This window comes from Plectrocnemia conspersa, unplaced genomic scaffold, assembly GCF_051122295.1.
Source record: "Plectrocnemia conspersa isolate PC_06_02 unplaced genomic scaffold, ASM5112229v1 ptg000011l, whole genome shotgun sequence".
NCBI classification, from domain to species: Eukaryota; Metazoa; Arthropoda; class Insecta; order Trichoptera; family Polycentropodidae; genus Plectrocnemia; species Plectrocnemia conspersa.
Genome location: NW_028277175.1, coordinates 29,717,145 through 29,729,440, shown reverse-complemented (window position 1 = coordinate 29,729,440; position 12,296 = coordinate 29,717,145). Strand labels below are relative to the sequence as shown.

General features: G+C 31.1%; 1 protein-coding gene across 2 annotated transcripts in view; it reads left to right on the top strand.

Annotated features, from left to right (window-relative positions):
- LOC148230230 (Kv channel-interacting protein 4-like) overlaps positions 1 to 12,008 on the top strand; it is a 126,307-nt gene extending 114,299 nt beyond the window's left edge. For both annotated transcript variants that reach the window (XM_088198739.1, XM_088198740.1), the window contains exons 6-8: positions 5,047 to 5,259; positions 9,778 to 9,935; positions 11,867 to 12,008. In XM_088198739.1, coding sequence (XP_088054865.1) covers positions 5,047 to 5,259; positions 9,778 to 9,888 — 324 coding nt within the window. In that variant the 3' untranslated portion in view covers positions 9,889 to 9,935; positions 11,867 to 12,008. The remainder of the gene's footprint in view (positions 1 to 5,046; positions 5,260 to 9,777; positions 9,936 to 11,866) is intronic.
- Positions 12,009 to 12,296: the final 288 nt, after the last annotated feature.

Below are 12,296 nucleotides of genomic sequence, written 5' to 3'. Positions count from 1 at the left end.
TATTTCTTAGCCGTTTTAAATGACCTAAAAATATTGAATTACTAACGACTAGCTTTCGAATAGTTGTGCGTGGTTCTGGTTTAACTGACGCCTTCGGTTGGTCGTTATCAACCGAAAGATGTCTTTTTCATCCTAAAAGCTTTTGTCACAATTTTTTACAACACCTTTAAACCGTATGTTTCTTAACAGTAATACATCAAAAGCATTGTTTATTTTACAAGCAGTTTCTGCTGCTCTACCGTCAGATTGTTCAAAATTATACCGACACGTCTGAACGATTCTTTACTGGGAAAGGATTAGCTTTCAGTTAAATTGTTCATTTGCTGATTTTTAAAGGGGTCACATTCGGCGTAATTGGCAACCCCGCTCCGCTCGATTAACCCTTTTAGCGCGTCGCCATCTCCTTAAATATTAACTCGATCCGGTTGGCCGCCCTGAATTATGGCACTTTTTCGCAGTTAGCGCCTCGGTTTAAACGCACCGATAAATTCAATATTCACACGCCAAAAAAGGCATAATAACTATACATAAGCGATAAAACGTTTATGTGGAATAACCGGGAGGCGTACGCGGTTTGGTTGTTAAACGGTAAAAAATGTATTATGCAAAGGACGCTCCGTATATTTTAAAGAATTCAATTGTGTTTATGTTATGATATAAATTAAATTTCAACGAAAATCTGACCGAGTAATATTTCACTTCTGTGCGGGTACATTGTGTGTTGCTGGCTTTTCGTGTCCAGTATTGTAATTTTTCTTGTACATCAGAACAATAACAGACTTGTGTGTTAGCTCTGTACGATTTATTATAGTCTGTTATGTAGCTTTTCCAGTTACTGTCACTGCATGTTTAGACGCTATCGTGAAACTGACGTTGTTAAATTAATACATCACAAATTTTGCACTGAAAATATTATATGCTACAAAACTACTATGGTTGATATGGGACAATTTTAATATTTGAATTTGCTTATCGTAAATCACGTGAAACGACTTAACTGTCTTAATACATTATTGACAACAAAAATGTGTTTTTACTATGAGTCAAGGAATTAACAGAAAAGTGCCGATTTTTTCAATGGGTTGTTTATAAGCTGTTTTTAAAAAAATGCACTTAAATCTGCATTTGATTTTATATGATCGATAATTATTTACTTTACTTATATTAATGTTTTATTTATTTGAATGAAAAAATGTTTTATTGTATTCTTTTGTTAATTTAATAAAATATATGTAACTTTAGAATAGAGAATATTTAAATAATAAGAGTTCATGTCACTTGCCAATATTAGACTGAAATCTAAAACAAAATAAATTTAGCACTAAATCGACGGGTCAGTTTTTGCCGCGTGATTTTCGCGTAACACAGAGTTACATAAATAAAAATATTTTATCAGTGGTTTGCTTCTTGCATAATTTTTTTTTTAAATATTAAATTTAAAAAAAATAATAATGCCGATTTCAATAAGTTTTATTGCCTTGCTTAGCGCTAAAATGAAATTTTCTGTGTAAATTATATTATGCAGATAAATAATTATATTTTCATACCAGCAAAAGCGAGCAACTGTCATACTCCGTTCCTAATCGTTGTAGTGCCAAGTGTCAGAACAGATATTTTTTGCATTCGTAATATCCACCCGCTCGTGATATTTGATACACAAAATTTTATACGAAATATTTAATATCAAAATATTTTTTAAATGTACTTGCAAAGTATTAAATTCCATTGCAATTAAAGTGCCAGGGCGGCGTACGTAAATCCTAAACACAAACATCTAGTTGTAAATTATATGGATTAGTTAAAGTGGAGTTTCAAAATTTAGGAGTTAACATGTTAAATCATCTTGTCAGACAGTGTCAAAAGCCTTCTCTATGTGCAAGAGTCGTACCGGTATCTTTGCAAATATTAAGACTGTTTTGAAATAAATTCAGAAGCTCTCGTGTGGACCTTTAACCGAATTCAAGAGTCGATTTATTAATTATTGAGGATTAATATTTCAAAAATAAGATGCTATTAATTATAACATGTTATTCATGGTTGATAGTAAACTGAAAAAAAAAACATAAATTTATTAGCAAATCATCAAAAACTTGGCAATTTAAAGTAAGTTAATTAATTGTAAAAAACAATCTAATATAGTTTACATAATAAGCATTTTTCATTGCTAATAAATAACTGTTTTAAAAGTTTCATAAGATTTTAAATTTGTATTTATTCCAATACTTTATGTATTCATACTTTTCCTCTCACCAGATAGTTTTACCGCAAAAGTTTTCCCTAACAACCGTCACAGTAAAAAACGTTTCCTTCGAACCTTTTGTGTGTTTGGCTTGGGTCAAACGTCGCAAAAAAGGTCCGGGCGGGTAATAGAGAGCAAAAGGACATATATACGAATATTTTTTATAGGGTCGTTTGTTGTAAATCATTTGCGGTATTGGAGCACAGCCTCCTCGGATCGACCGTCACCTGACCGACTACGAATAAATCAAGAGTACGTAATTGGAGATATTCTTTTTTTTTGTTTAACATTATGCGAGAAAATTCTTAACAACTTGCAATTATTTATAATTTATTATATTTTATTTTTCAATTATATAAAAAAAGAGCAATATTTTATTAAATAAAAATCAAATCTGTTATCGTGGCTTGAACCTGTGAATTCTGGATTACTTGTCTAGACCTTACAGACTACGCTATTCCGACCTTAAATTTATTTAAAAAAAATCAATTGATGTTTATTTATATATTTTTTATTGGTTGCTTTATTATATATGAACCACCCCCGATGAACAAAGTGCTAAAATACATTTGCATGAGCTCTTTTAAAAGAGAACCAGCAAGTGAAGAAAATGCTTACCGCACATTTATATTTACGCAAGAATGTGTTAACATCGTTAACGTGTTTTTAACATAATTTGGTACTTTAAATAATATTTTATTAAGAAATATAAAAAAAATATTTAAAGTTATGTCATGCAAACCCTTCATAAACAACTTGAGCTAAACTTAAGAATTATTTAAATTTATTTACATAGCATTAAATATAAAACATAGACCAGTAATAAAACTCAGTGGCAAATACCCAAAAGACCCAAGTTTGAACTAAGTCTGTAATATTTTTTTTTCATAAATATTCCTAATCTTACAAATGATTAAAATAAAATCGAGCCAAGTCGTGCATAGCGTCATTAATTGATTGTAAGCTGTAAAAATAGTTCATCATAAATAAACATACGTCACTGACTTATTAATTGTTAATTGGTCTGACGCATTTCGTGTTGCAACAAATAAACTAATCAATTTAATCAAACTTTAATTCATAATTGAACACCCCAATGGTGAGAATAAATCGGCAGGTTGAAAAACTTTTAATTGTGAAATTCTATATATTATTCTTATATTAAATCATAAATGAGCCAGTTGAGCATGCTATATAAAGATGGGTTTTAATCGGCTAAGATTAATATAGTATTTTAAAATGAAACACCACCGTGAGAATTTTTTTAGCAAACTAAGTCACATAATACCCACTGTAAATTAAATGCCATCAAATTTTTGAAATAAAATATTTGTGACTTGAAAGAAAAAACACAAATGACTTCACAAAAATTTGCGACGCACACCTGTTTTTGAGATAAGCGTTAAACGATAGTAAAAAATGGGTCTTTTTATTTCAACGAACGAATTCTGTGAATTCGGTCATAGTAAACACGCCACAAACATTTTTTTTTTCGAAAGCATTAAAAATCATTTTCGCGCATTGTCAAATAAAGGATCACTGATCTTAGAGCGGCTCTAGTCACTCGGATATATATAGAGAGAAAATGACTGTGTTTCTCAAGTATACAAATTGTTTCATTCTAAGATTTTTTTCAAATTTCATTTGATTCAATTATTCAAATAATCGTATAGCTGAAAATCGATCGAATAATTCGAATATTAGATTGAAATGGACGTGCTAATTTGTGAAATCTTCCAATTATTACACAATTGTTCAATGAGTTCTTTCTTCAATTATTAAGCCTTTTGTCGAGACGAGTTGGTATTGTTATTATAACGTTTGAAGTTGATGGTGAAGCTAGTTAGAATCCCCAAAAAAATTATATAGTTTCTGCTTTCCATTAAATATTTTAAGCATAATGCACATATTATGACTGATGTTTTGTTTAAAAATCTAAAAATATAGATATTGCAAATATATAATTTTACATGTTATTGCCTTTGGTTAGTAGAGAATATGATACACGCGAATCGTTTATCTTATAGAGGAATAAAAACGATTTGATTATAAATGTTTATAGTTGGCATTTAAAATTAGACGTGTGCTGGTTTTTATAGACGCAATCCCGATTTTATTATTGCAATATCAGCTCTCGCCTGCGTTAACTGCTTATAAAAAACGTTGTTATATTTAAATGGACTATTTTTCGCCTCCGTCTGACGCTCGGCTCGTAAAAACTCCAAATAGGCACTTTTGTCACGTTTTTCGTTCTCTTGCTAGAGACGAACAACCAGGTTCGGCGCTTTAAGCTTTCACGCTTTCCATTATCGCAAACCAGATGTTCCTCTCGGATAATGCAATAACAATTCTCAATCTGAGCGCAAACTCCTACTACATGACACACATTTTAATATGTAAATGCATCTTCAACAATTCCGGCAGTCCAGGTGCATTGCATGCATTATAACGAAACAATGCGAAATAATATTATAAATTCTCTTCTTATATGTATAATAAAGTTGCTTGTATTTCTATAAACATGCAAAATGATCTAGTGACATTTTTTATATATTTTTTAACAATATTTTTAAACAATATAGCGAATAAAACTATATTTTTGGTACATACTCACTTCACAGTTTATATATGTATATAGAGAATACTATCGGAAAATGTTCATCGTGCAAACTACAGATCTTATCTTATTATTAGCAACCCTCAAAGCATTTCCCCAAAAGCGTAACCGCCTTTCTTCGGTCACTCTGGCGTACTTTACTTTTATTACACCCTGCGGATCGCTAAGTTTCGGTTTGTATGAATTGCAGGATTTCCTGTGTATTCTGTCTCGGGTGTCTCGGGGCACCACCCAAGACAAGCTTCAGTGGGTTTTCGCGCTATACGACCTGGACGGCGACGGGGTCATCACGAAGGCCGAGATGACCGACGTGGTGACCAGCATTTACGAGATGCTGGGACGAGCCACACAGCCTCCTGCGGACGAGCAGTCGGCCAAGGACCACGTTGACAGGATATTTCACGTAAGTAGACAAATATACGTATTTAACTAACATAAAAATTTAATTTTTGATGATAAATATTTATTTAAACTTCAACAATAATATTGTTCCCAACATATCTCTTTGTAACGAATACTGAAATAACTAAATTCCCAGTATAACGAATTTTCCATTTTCTTACCAAAAAGACTGATCTCAGTATTCACAAATAATAGTAAAGTGTGAGCCGGTGAAAATTCAAGAAGATTTTCTCAAAAAATATAACTATCAAACAGTGAATGTTAAATGTTTATGTTTTGTATTTTACAATAACATTTGGACGTGGACTAAACATCAACATCTTTAGGCTATTAATAAGTAGATAATTTCCTTATAAAATAAAATTATTTTGTGTAGTTTAATCAGAGTTGTGGAAATGCTCTAAGTACACCCCGATTCATAAAAAGCGTGTCAATTCTCACATTGACAATTACAGGGCAATAGCGTTGATTTCAGCCCTGCAAAATTATGTGAAATTGTATGTATTGTATTATGTGTATGCTTCTCGAGCAGCAACATGGTTTTATATCGATCCACTGTCACTAATCTTATGGTTTTGTTTAACTTTATTTCAATATCATTGGACTCTTGTGTACAAGTGGACGTCATACACAGAGATTTTGAAAAGGCATTCGATAAAGTTAATCATGCTTTACTTGTGAAAAAAGGATTTAATATTAGGTTTTGTAAAGGTCTTATAAACCTTTTCTCAAATTACCTGCCCAGTTGATATCAGTTCGTAAAAATTTGAAATGTTTAAAACTGCGGCCCTGATCGAATCTTAAGAACAAATAATTTACAAAATTTAATTTTTATTTTGCTTTCATTTTTATTATAAAACATTTTTACTCTCTTTACTTTTTTCTCTAAAATATTTTTAACGAAGATACGATTTTTTTTATTTTTTGAATAGCCACCATTTTAAAACAAAATTTTGGATATAGCTGGCTTACATATATATCTGAGATGTTTACAAGGTTTATTTTTTGGCATATAAATTATGCAGATATAATAAAAGCAGCGAAAGTTATCGTGTTATTAATTTTAAGTAAATTCCATATATAAACCAATTATTCTCAGGCAAAATGTGTTTTTATAACGAATTGAGTTAGGCTATGTTAGGGTACGATAAATCATACCCCAACCTAGCCTAGCTCTAAAGATTTTTGTTTAAAGAAAAATAAAAAATGACTCGTATTTTTCGGGTCAGAATTTTAACATGGTTTTAGTCAGAATTTATATTAAATGGTCAGAATACATCGGTCAGAATACTAGCGGTCAGAATAAATATTAAATGGTCAGAATAAATATTAGATTCTCATAATTTATATTTTTTGGTCAGAATCGAAATCAAGTGTCAACATAAATGTAAGATTTATGTTGACACGTGGTCAGATTCGATTTTTTCAGTTGGCAATAGTGTAATCGTTTAAGATTGGTACAACTCTTAGACGGCGTCTGTCGCTTACATCTTGACAGTTCTGACGCGCCAACGCTGAATCAACAGCTTTTGTCAACACCAACTATTAGACCTTCGCTACGACCACCACTACGGTGAAGTGTAACATTCTAAAATAAATCAAAATTCATTTTATAGCATGGTTTTTATTTATTAATAATTACAAATTTATATAGGAAAAGGGAGGCGTCTCGCTACCGCTCGCGCCGACTTTCACTGTAGAACCAAAACAACCTAACCTTTTTTTAATGATATTGCATTGATTTGTTTTCATTTCGGTATATCTTGTAATTGTCCAGCATCATCCAATATATGACTAACTATTCAAAAAGCGAAGACGCATATGTGAGTATCACAATTGGAATGATATGATAAAATATGTTGACTTCAAGTTTCCTGCATAAAATATGCGACTATGGCAGCAAGTTACTTTATTATGACCATGTGCTATTTTTATTCTGACCGTTTATTATTTTTATTCTGACCGTATTTTATTTTTATTCTGACCGTTTATTATTTTTATTCAGACCGTGTATTATTTTTATTCTGACCGTTTATTATTTTTATTCTGACCGTTTATTATTTTTATTCTGACCATTTTGCTAATAAAATTCTGACCGAAAATTGATTTTTATTCTGACCAAAATTTGATTTAAATTCTGACCATTTAATTACAAGTCATAAAAAATTATGTACGTGTTCTCAATTTTATATCTCCAGGTACACATAGAAGTGGTCACAAGGGCAGTGGAACGGGTGCAAGGTACCCAGGCTGCATATTTTGAGGGGGTCCATTTTTTTTTTAATTTCGAACCTTTTATAAAAATGAATAATTTGAATTATTATTTTTTTAAATTGCAACTTCTCATAGTATAGAACCTGAGTACCTTGCACTTGTTGCACCGCCCCACAAGATCTAGCGCCACAGGCGTTCGCCTGTACTACCTGCCCCTCAGGCCGACTCTGGGTGTGACTTTCAAAGAACGTTGGAAATTTAGTCAGAACAGTGCAGAGACTCAGCAGATCATTAAAAACCCTCAGTTTTATCTTAAAAAATGCGCGCTACTTCAGGAATACTTTAGTATTGCACACTTTTTATGATGCTCTAGTCCGCAGCATACTAGGAACTAGCTCTATTATTTGAATTCCAGGCGAAATGAGTCAATGTAATGAATGAGTGGGAACGCTCGTTACGGAGCGTTCTCACTACAACGATACATACACGATTTTATAGCTTTTGACGTGAATTTTTGACTTCTGAGAAGTGATAGTTGTTTTTGCGCCCTCCTATTGACCAAAATTTGGTTTGAGTATACTTTAATCAGCCCTTTTAATTATTTATACTACGTGTAATTATACAAATGAAACGTAAAACACTGAATCTTGCTTAAAAGCAACGGTTACTACAAAAAATATTAAAAAAAGGATTCTTAAAACTACAGGAAGAAACAAAAAACATAGTAACATAAATAAGTACATTAGTTATTTATACTTATATTTTTCCAGTAAGGTTAAATATATTTTAGCTTTTTATCTAATCAAATAATGTAATAGCTTTTAAAGCATATACAAACTTATTCCAGATTCAATTAATGTGAAAATAATATAGAAATATTATTTGTATTTAAAGAATATTTACATGTATACCATAACATACATAATTCTATTATCAAGCATTTTTTAAACAGTTTGCTGATTTATAAATTACAATTTAAAAGTAATTCATTTTAAAATAAATTATGTGCTGTACAAAAAAAATATTTTCTTATTATTATTTTATCTATATGTACTTTCTGTTATTTTTTTTAATATATTCGATACTATTGTATTTTAATACTAATAATATAAACGAAAATGTATGAAAAATGTTTCAACGCTTGGTAGAATGAATAAACACTGTCACTACCACATTAGTGTCAGATTGTTTAATGGAATATTTTACGATCAAACAGTGCCTCATAAATATGGTGATGGTTCAAGAATAGACTTTATGAAATAAAACAAACTTATTTTTTATAGAAGCAACAAATCTGTTTGTTGAAATATGGCCTAATTAAAGTGTTTATACATTTTTATTGCTTTCAATTTAGATATAACTACACAATTTGGTATAATCTGCAATAAACTAATAGGGATTTTTTTTAACAAAGTATGATTTATACTCATACATGAATTCAATTTTTAGGTTTACTTAATAATTTTCTTGACCTTCATTTTTATTTCATGCATCGTTTTTAAAACTTTTGATTTGAATTGTATTGTAATATTATATAGTACTTAAATTCAGAGAATAAAATTCACTGAGACTGCATTAGAGAATACGAACAAAATCATTAGAGCAGTCTCAGTTTTCTAAAGTGATTTCGAAACAATAGACGACATTTTAATTTATTGCAAAGATTATATCGTTAAAAGGTTGTAGATAACTTACATAATAAATTAAGTTTAATAGAAAGATTGTAAAAAAATAATGTACTTAAACTAAATGTATGGCTATTAATTAGATATGTTAGGTAACTATATTTATAATTATAGATATAGTTGATAATATAAAATATTTAGCAGTAATTGTAGATACAAAAATATGTGTCGTATCTAGGATGAGAAATATGTTAGGTATAAATACAAAAAAATATCTTAACAGTATTATATTGCCCCACTTAAAATATTGTGCAACAATATTTTATATGCTTAATAAATTAAGTAACACAATGTTGCAAAAATTACAAAGTTGGACAATGAAAATAGATTCACTTAATTTAGAAATATGATTAAAATATGATCATATTCAACTAATGATAAAAATGCTGGAAAAATATAATATATTTTAGTTCTATAATAGTGTTTAAAAACAAAAATTAATTGTTGATCATAAACATGACCAGTTCTTATTTAAAAAATAGGTGTTGCAGATATTTCTTGACCCAGTTGAAATCAATTGCATATGCCTGGTGATTTTATATTTGTTTAATTTTGTGTACTATTATAACTCATTGACAAAATAATTATTATGTAGTATTAACACAAACTCTCTCTTACAGCTGATCGACTCGGATCAAGATGGCTGCGTATCTATGGAAGAACTGAGCAGATGGTGCAGGAGAGACGCTCGTCTTTTGCAGAGTTTCGACACTTTTGATACCGTTTTGTGATCAGCAGTACGCGCCGCCGGAGTCGGTGGCGCTAAAGACTCCGAGTCGTAATATTTTCATATTTTTATATTTTTTATTCAACATATCATCTATTTTACAATCTAAAAAAAACGAGCAAAGCCTACTTTTTTAAATAATGTATTCTTATAAATCTAAACCATCCACTGTGCGCCGAGTATTCCGAACCACCTCCTCGATCTGTTCGTTAATATTTATTAAATAATTAAAATGCAGATAAAGAATGTGTGAAAGCAGCATTTTTCAACCGTGAAACAAGCTTATTCTCAACCGTTGGAGTTGAATCAGGATTTTCCGGCTTAGTTTGTGCATTAAAAAGTGATGTGAGGTTTGTTAATTAATTTCTCAAAAATATACCTAAATTAATTTTTATTTTAAATTTTAATAAATTACTATTCATGTTGTTTCATGAGCATTTATTTACACCTGCTTTTAAGCAGATTTATTACCATTAAGACTCTATAACTGTTATTAATACAGTGACAATTGTTTTTTGCGCTCTCCTATTGGTCAAAATTCTGTTTAATGCACATCATTTAATTCTCAGTAATTCGTTGTACTGTTAAAAAAATTTAATATTAACGTTAGATAAACGAGCCATTACATGGCACGATTTTATTGCTTTTGCCGTGAATTTTTGACTTCTGAGAAGGGATAATTGTTTTATGCGCTCTTCTATTAGTCAAAATTCGGTTTAAATATTTATGTTGCATTCGAGTCTCACTTATCATAAGTCGTAATATTGTCCCAACTGCGACGGCACGATTTTATTGCTTTTGACGTGGATTTTTGCCTTCTGAGAAGTGATAATTGTTTTTTTTGCCATCCTATTTTTAAAATTTTTACAAATTTTTACCAATAGGATGGCACAAAAAATAATTATCATTTCTCAGAAGTCAAAAATCCACGTCAAAAGCAATAAAATCCTATTTATAATATTATTATAAAATTAAGACGACAACGACATCGGAGAGCCTATATAATTTATCTTGTTTTCGGCCCTTTCACCGTACATGATGGTCAAGCGGCTTCAATTCTTGCACGAGCTGGATTTTATATATCTTTCTGCAAAATCTTGCTTTTAGTGGATGGACATAGCTCTTATTCCTGTGCACCATGGCAAATCGACTCATTCGGGTCCTCCTCAATACAACGTACAATTCGGTACGCACTGTACGATGTCTCTGCGGATGCGTATTATCAATTAGAGTATGCGTGATGCGAAAACAAGCCATGATTATTCTAATTGCTTGCTCGGATGCACGTTTATGTCGACCGTAAAATAGACATAGCGCACTGAAATAAATTTGCACAATTTTGGCGTAAGTCTATTCATGTTGAAATGCAAACCATACGAAGCACAAATTAGCTGTCAATTGTCAAGTTGGCTATCGCTGGAAGAAGTGTTGCCAATTCAAAAAACACCTTTATAAGATCACAAACAAAATGAAATCTTGTATTATAAAAAATGCAAAAACGATTATTAACTTTAGTATTGTAACTCATCTATAATTCGATTAATTCGATTGATTGTAAGAGACCAGTCTTTTGATTGAAGAAAACATGATTTTTGCGACAATGACAAATGTTACAAAAAGTTCGCGTTCGCGAGAAACAAAGTGCGTTCGCGAAAATGCGATACTTCGTCTTGAAGTGATTGATCGAGATACTTTGTTACTGCGTAGAACTCAATGTTGAACGCTGATGATTGTATAAAAGCAATGGTTAACTATTTATGAAAGTGATAACATTTTTTTAGCATGAAAAGCGGAAAATTCTGATTATAATGAACCAATTTCAATTTAATCTTTATTACAAAAAAAAATAGAATAGAAAATTTTGCTTAAATAATGTTTCTCGTTTCAAAATTTCGTATTTACATACCGACTATATAGAACAGTGCAACGAGCAGTATCAAAAGCAAAGCGCAATATTGATTGTCGTATTTTGCCTGTTTCAGAAAACCAACCGACTCGTCCAAATCGGACGAAGACAACAAGGACGAAGCCGGACCGTCCACTCCTCAGGTCCTCCACGTGTACTACAAATCGTACAGGGACGACTGGTGATCGGCCGGTCCCAGTACCGAAGACTAAACGTAACCAGACACTCTTCTCTCTCAAAACGATTAGCTACTAAGACGTTCTTCTTCCATAAGTGATAAACGATAAAGCCTTATTTTCATTCCAACACTTCGCTTTATGTCGATACGTACGGTTGTGGGTCGAAATATATGTGTATTTCTATGTATGTGTAATATATTATAATTTAAGTACGTAGTTAATAAGCATAGTATTCAGAGTCATTTTCGGTCGAGTGTGTTGTATTGTTCTCTTTGACCGATGGCGTCCTGCGGTGACAATATATCTACATAAATTTTAAATAAATCT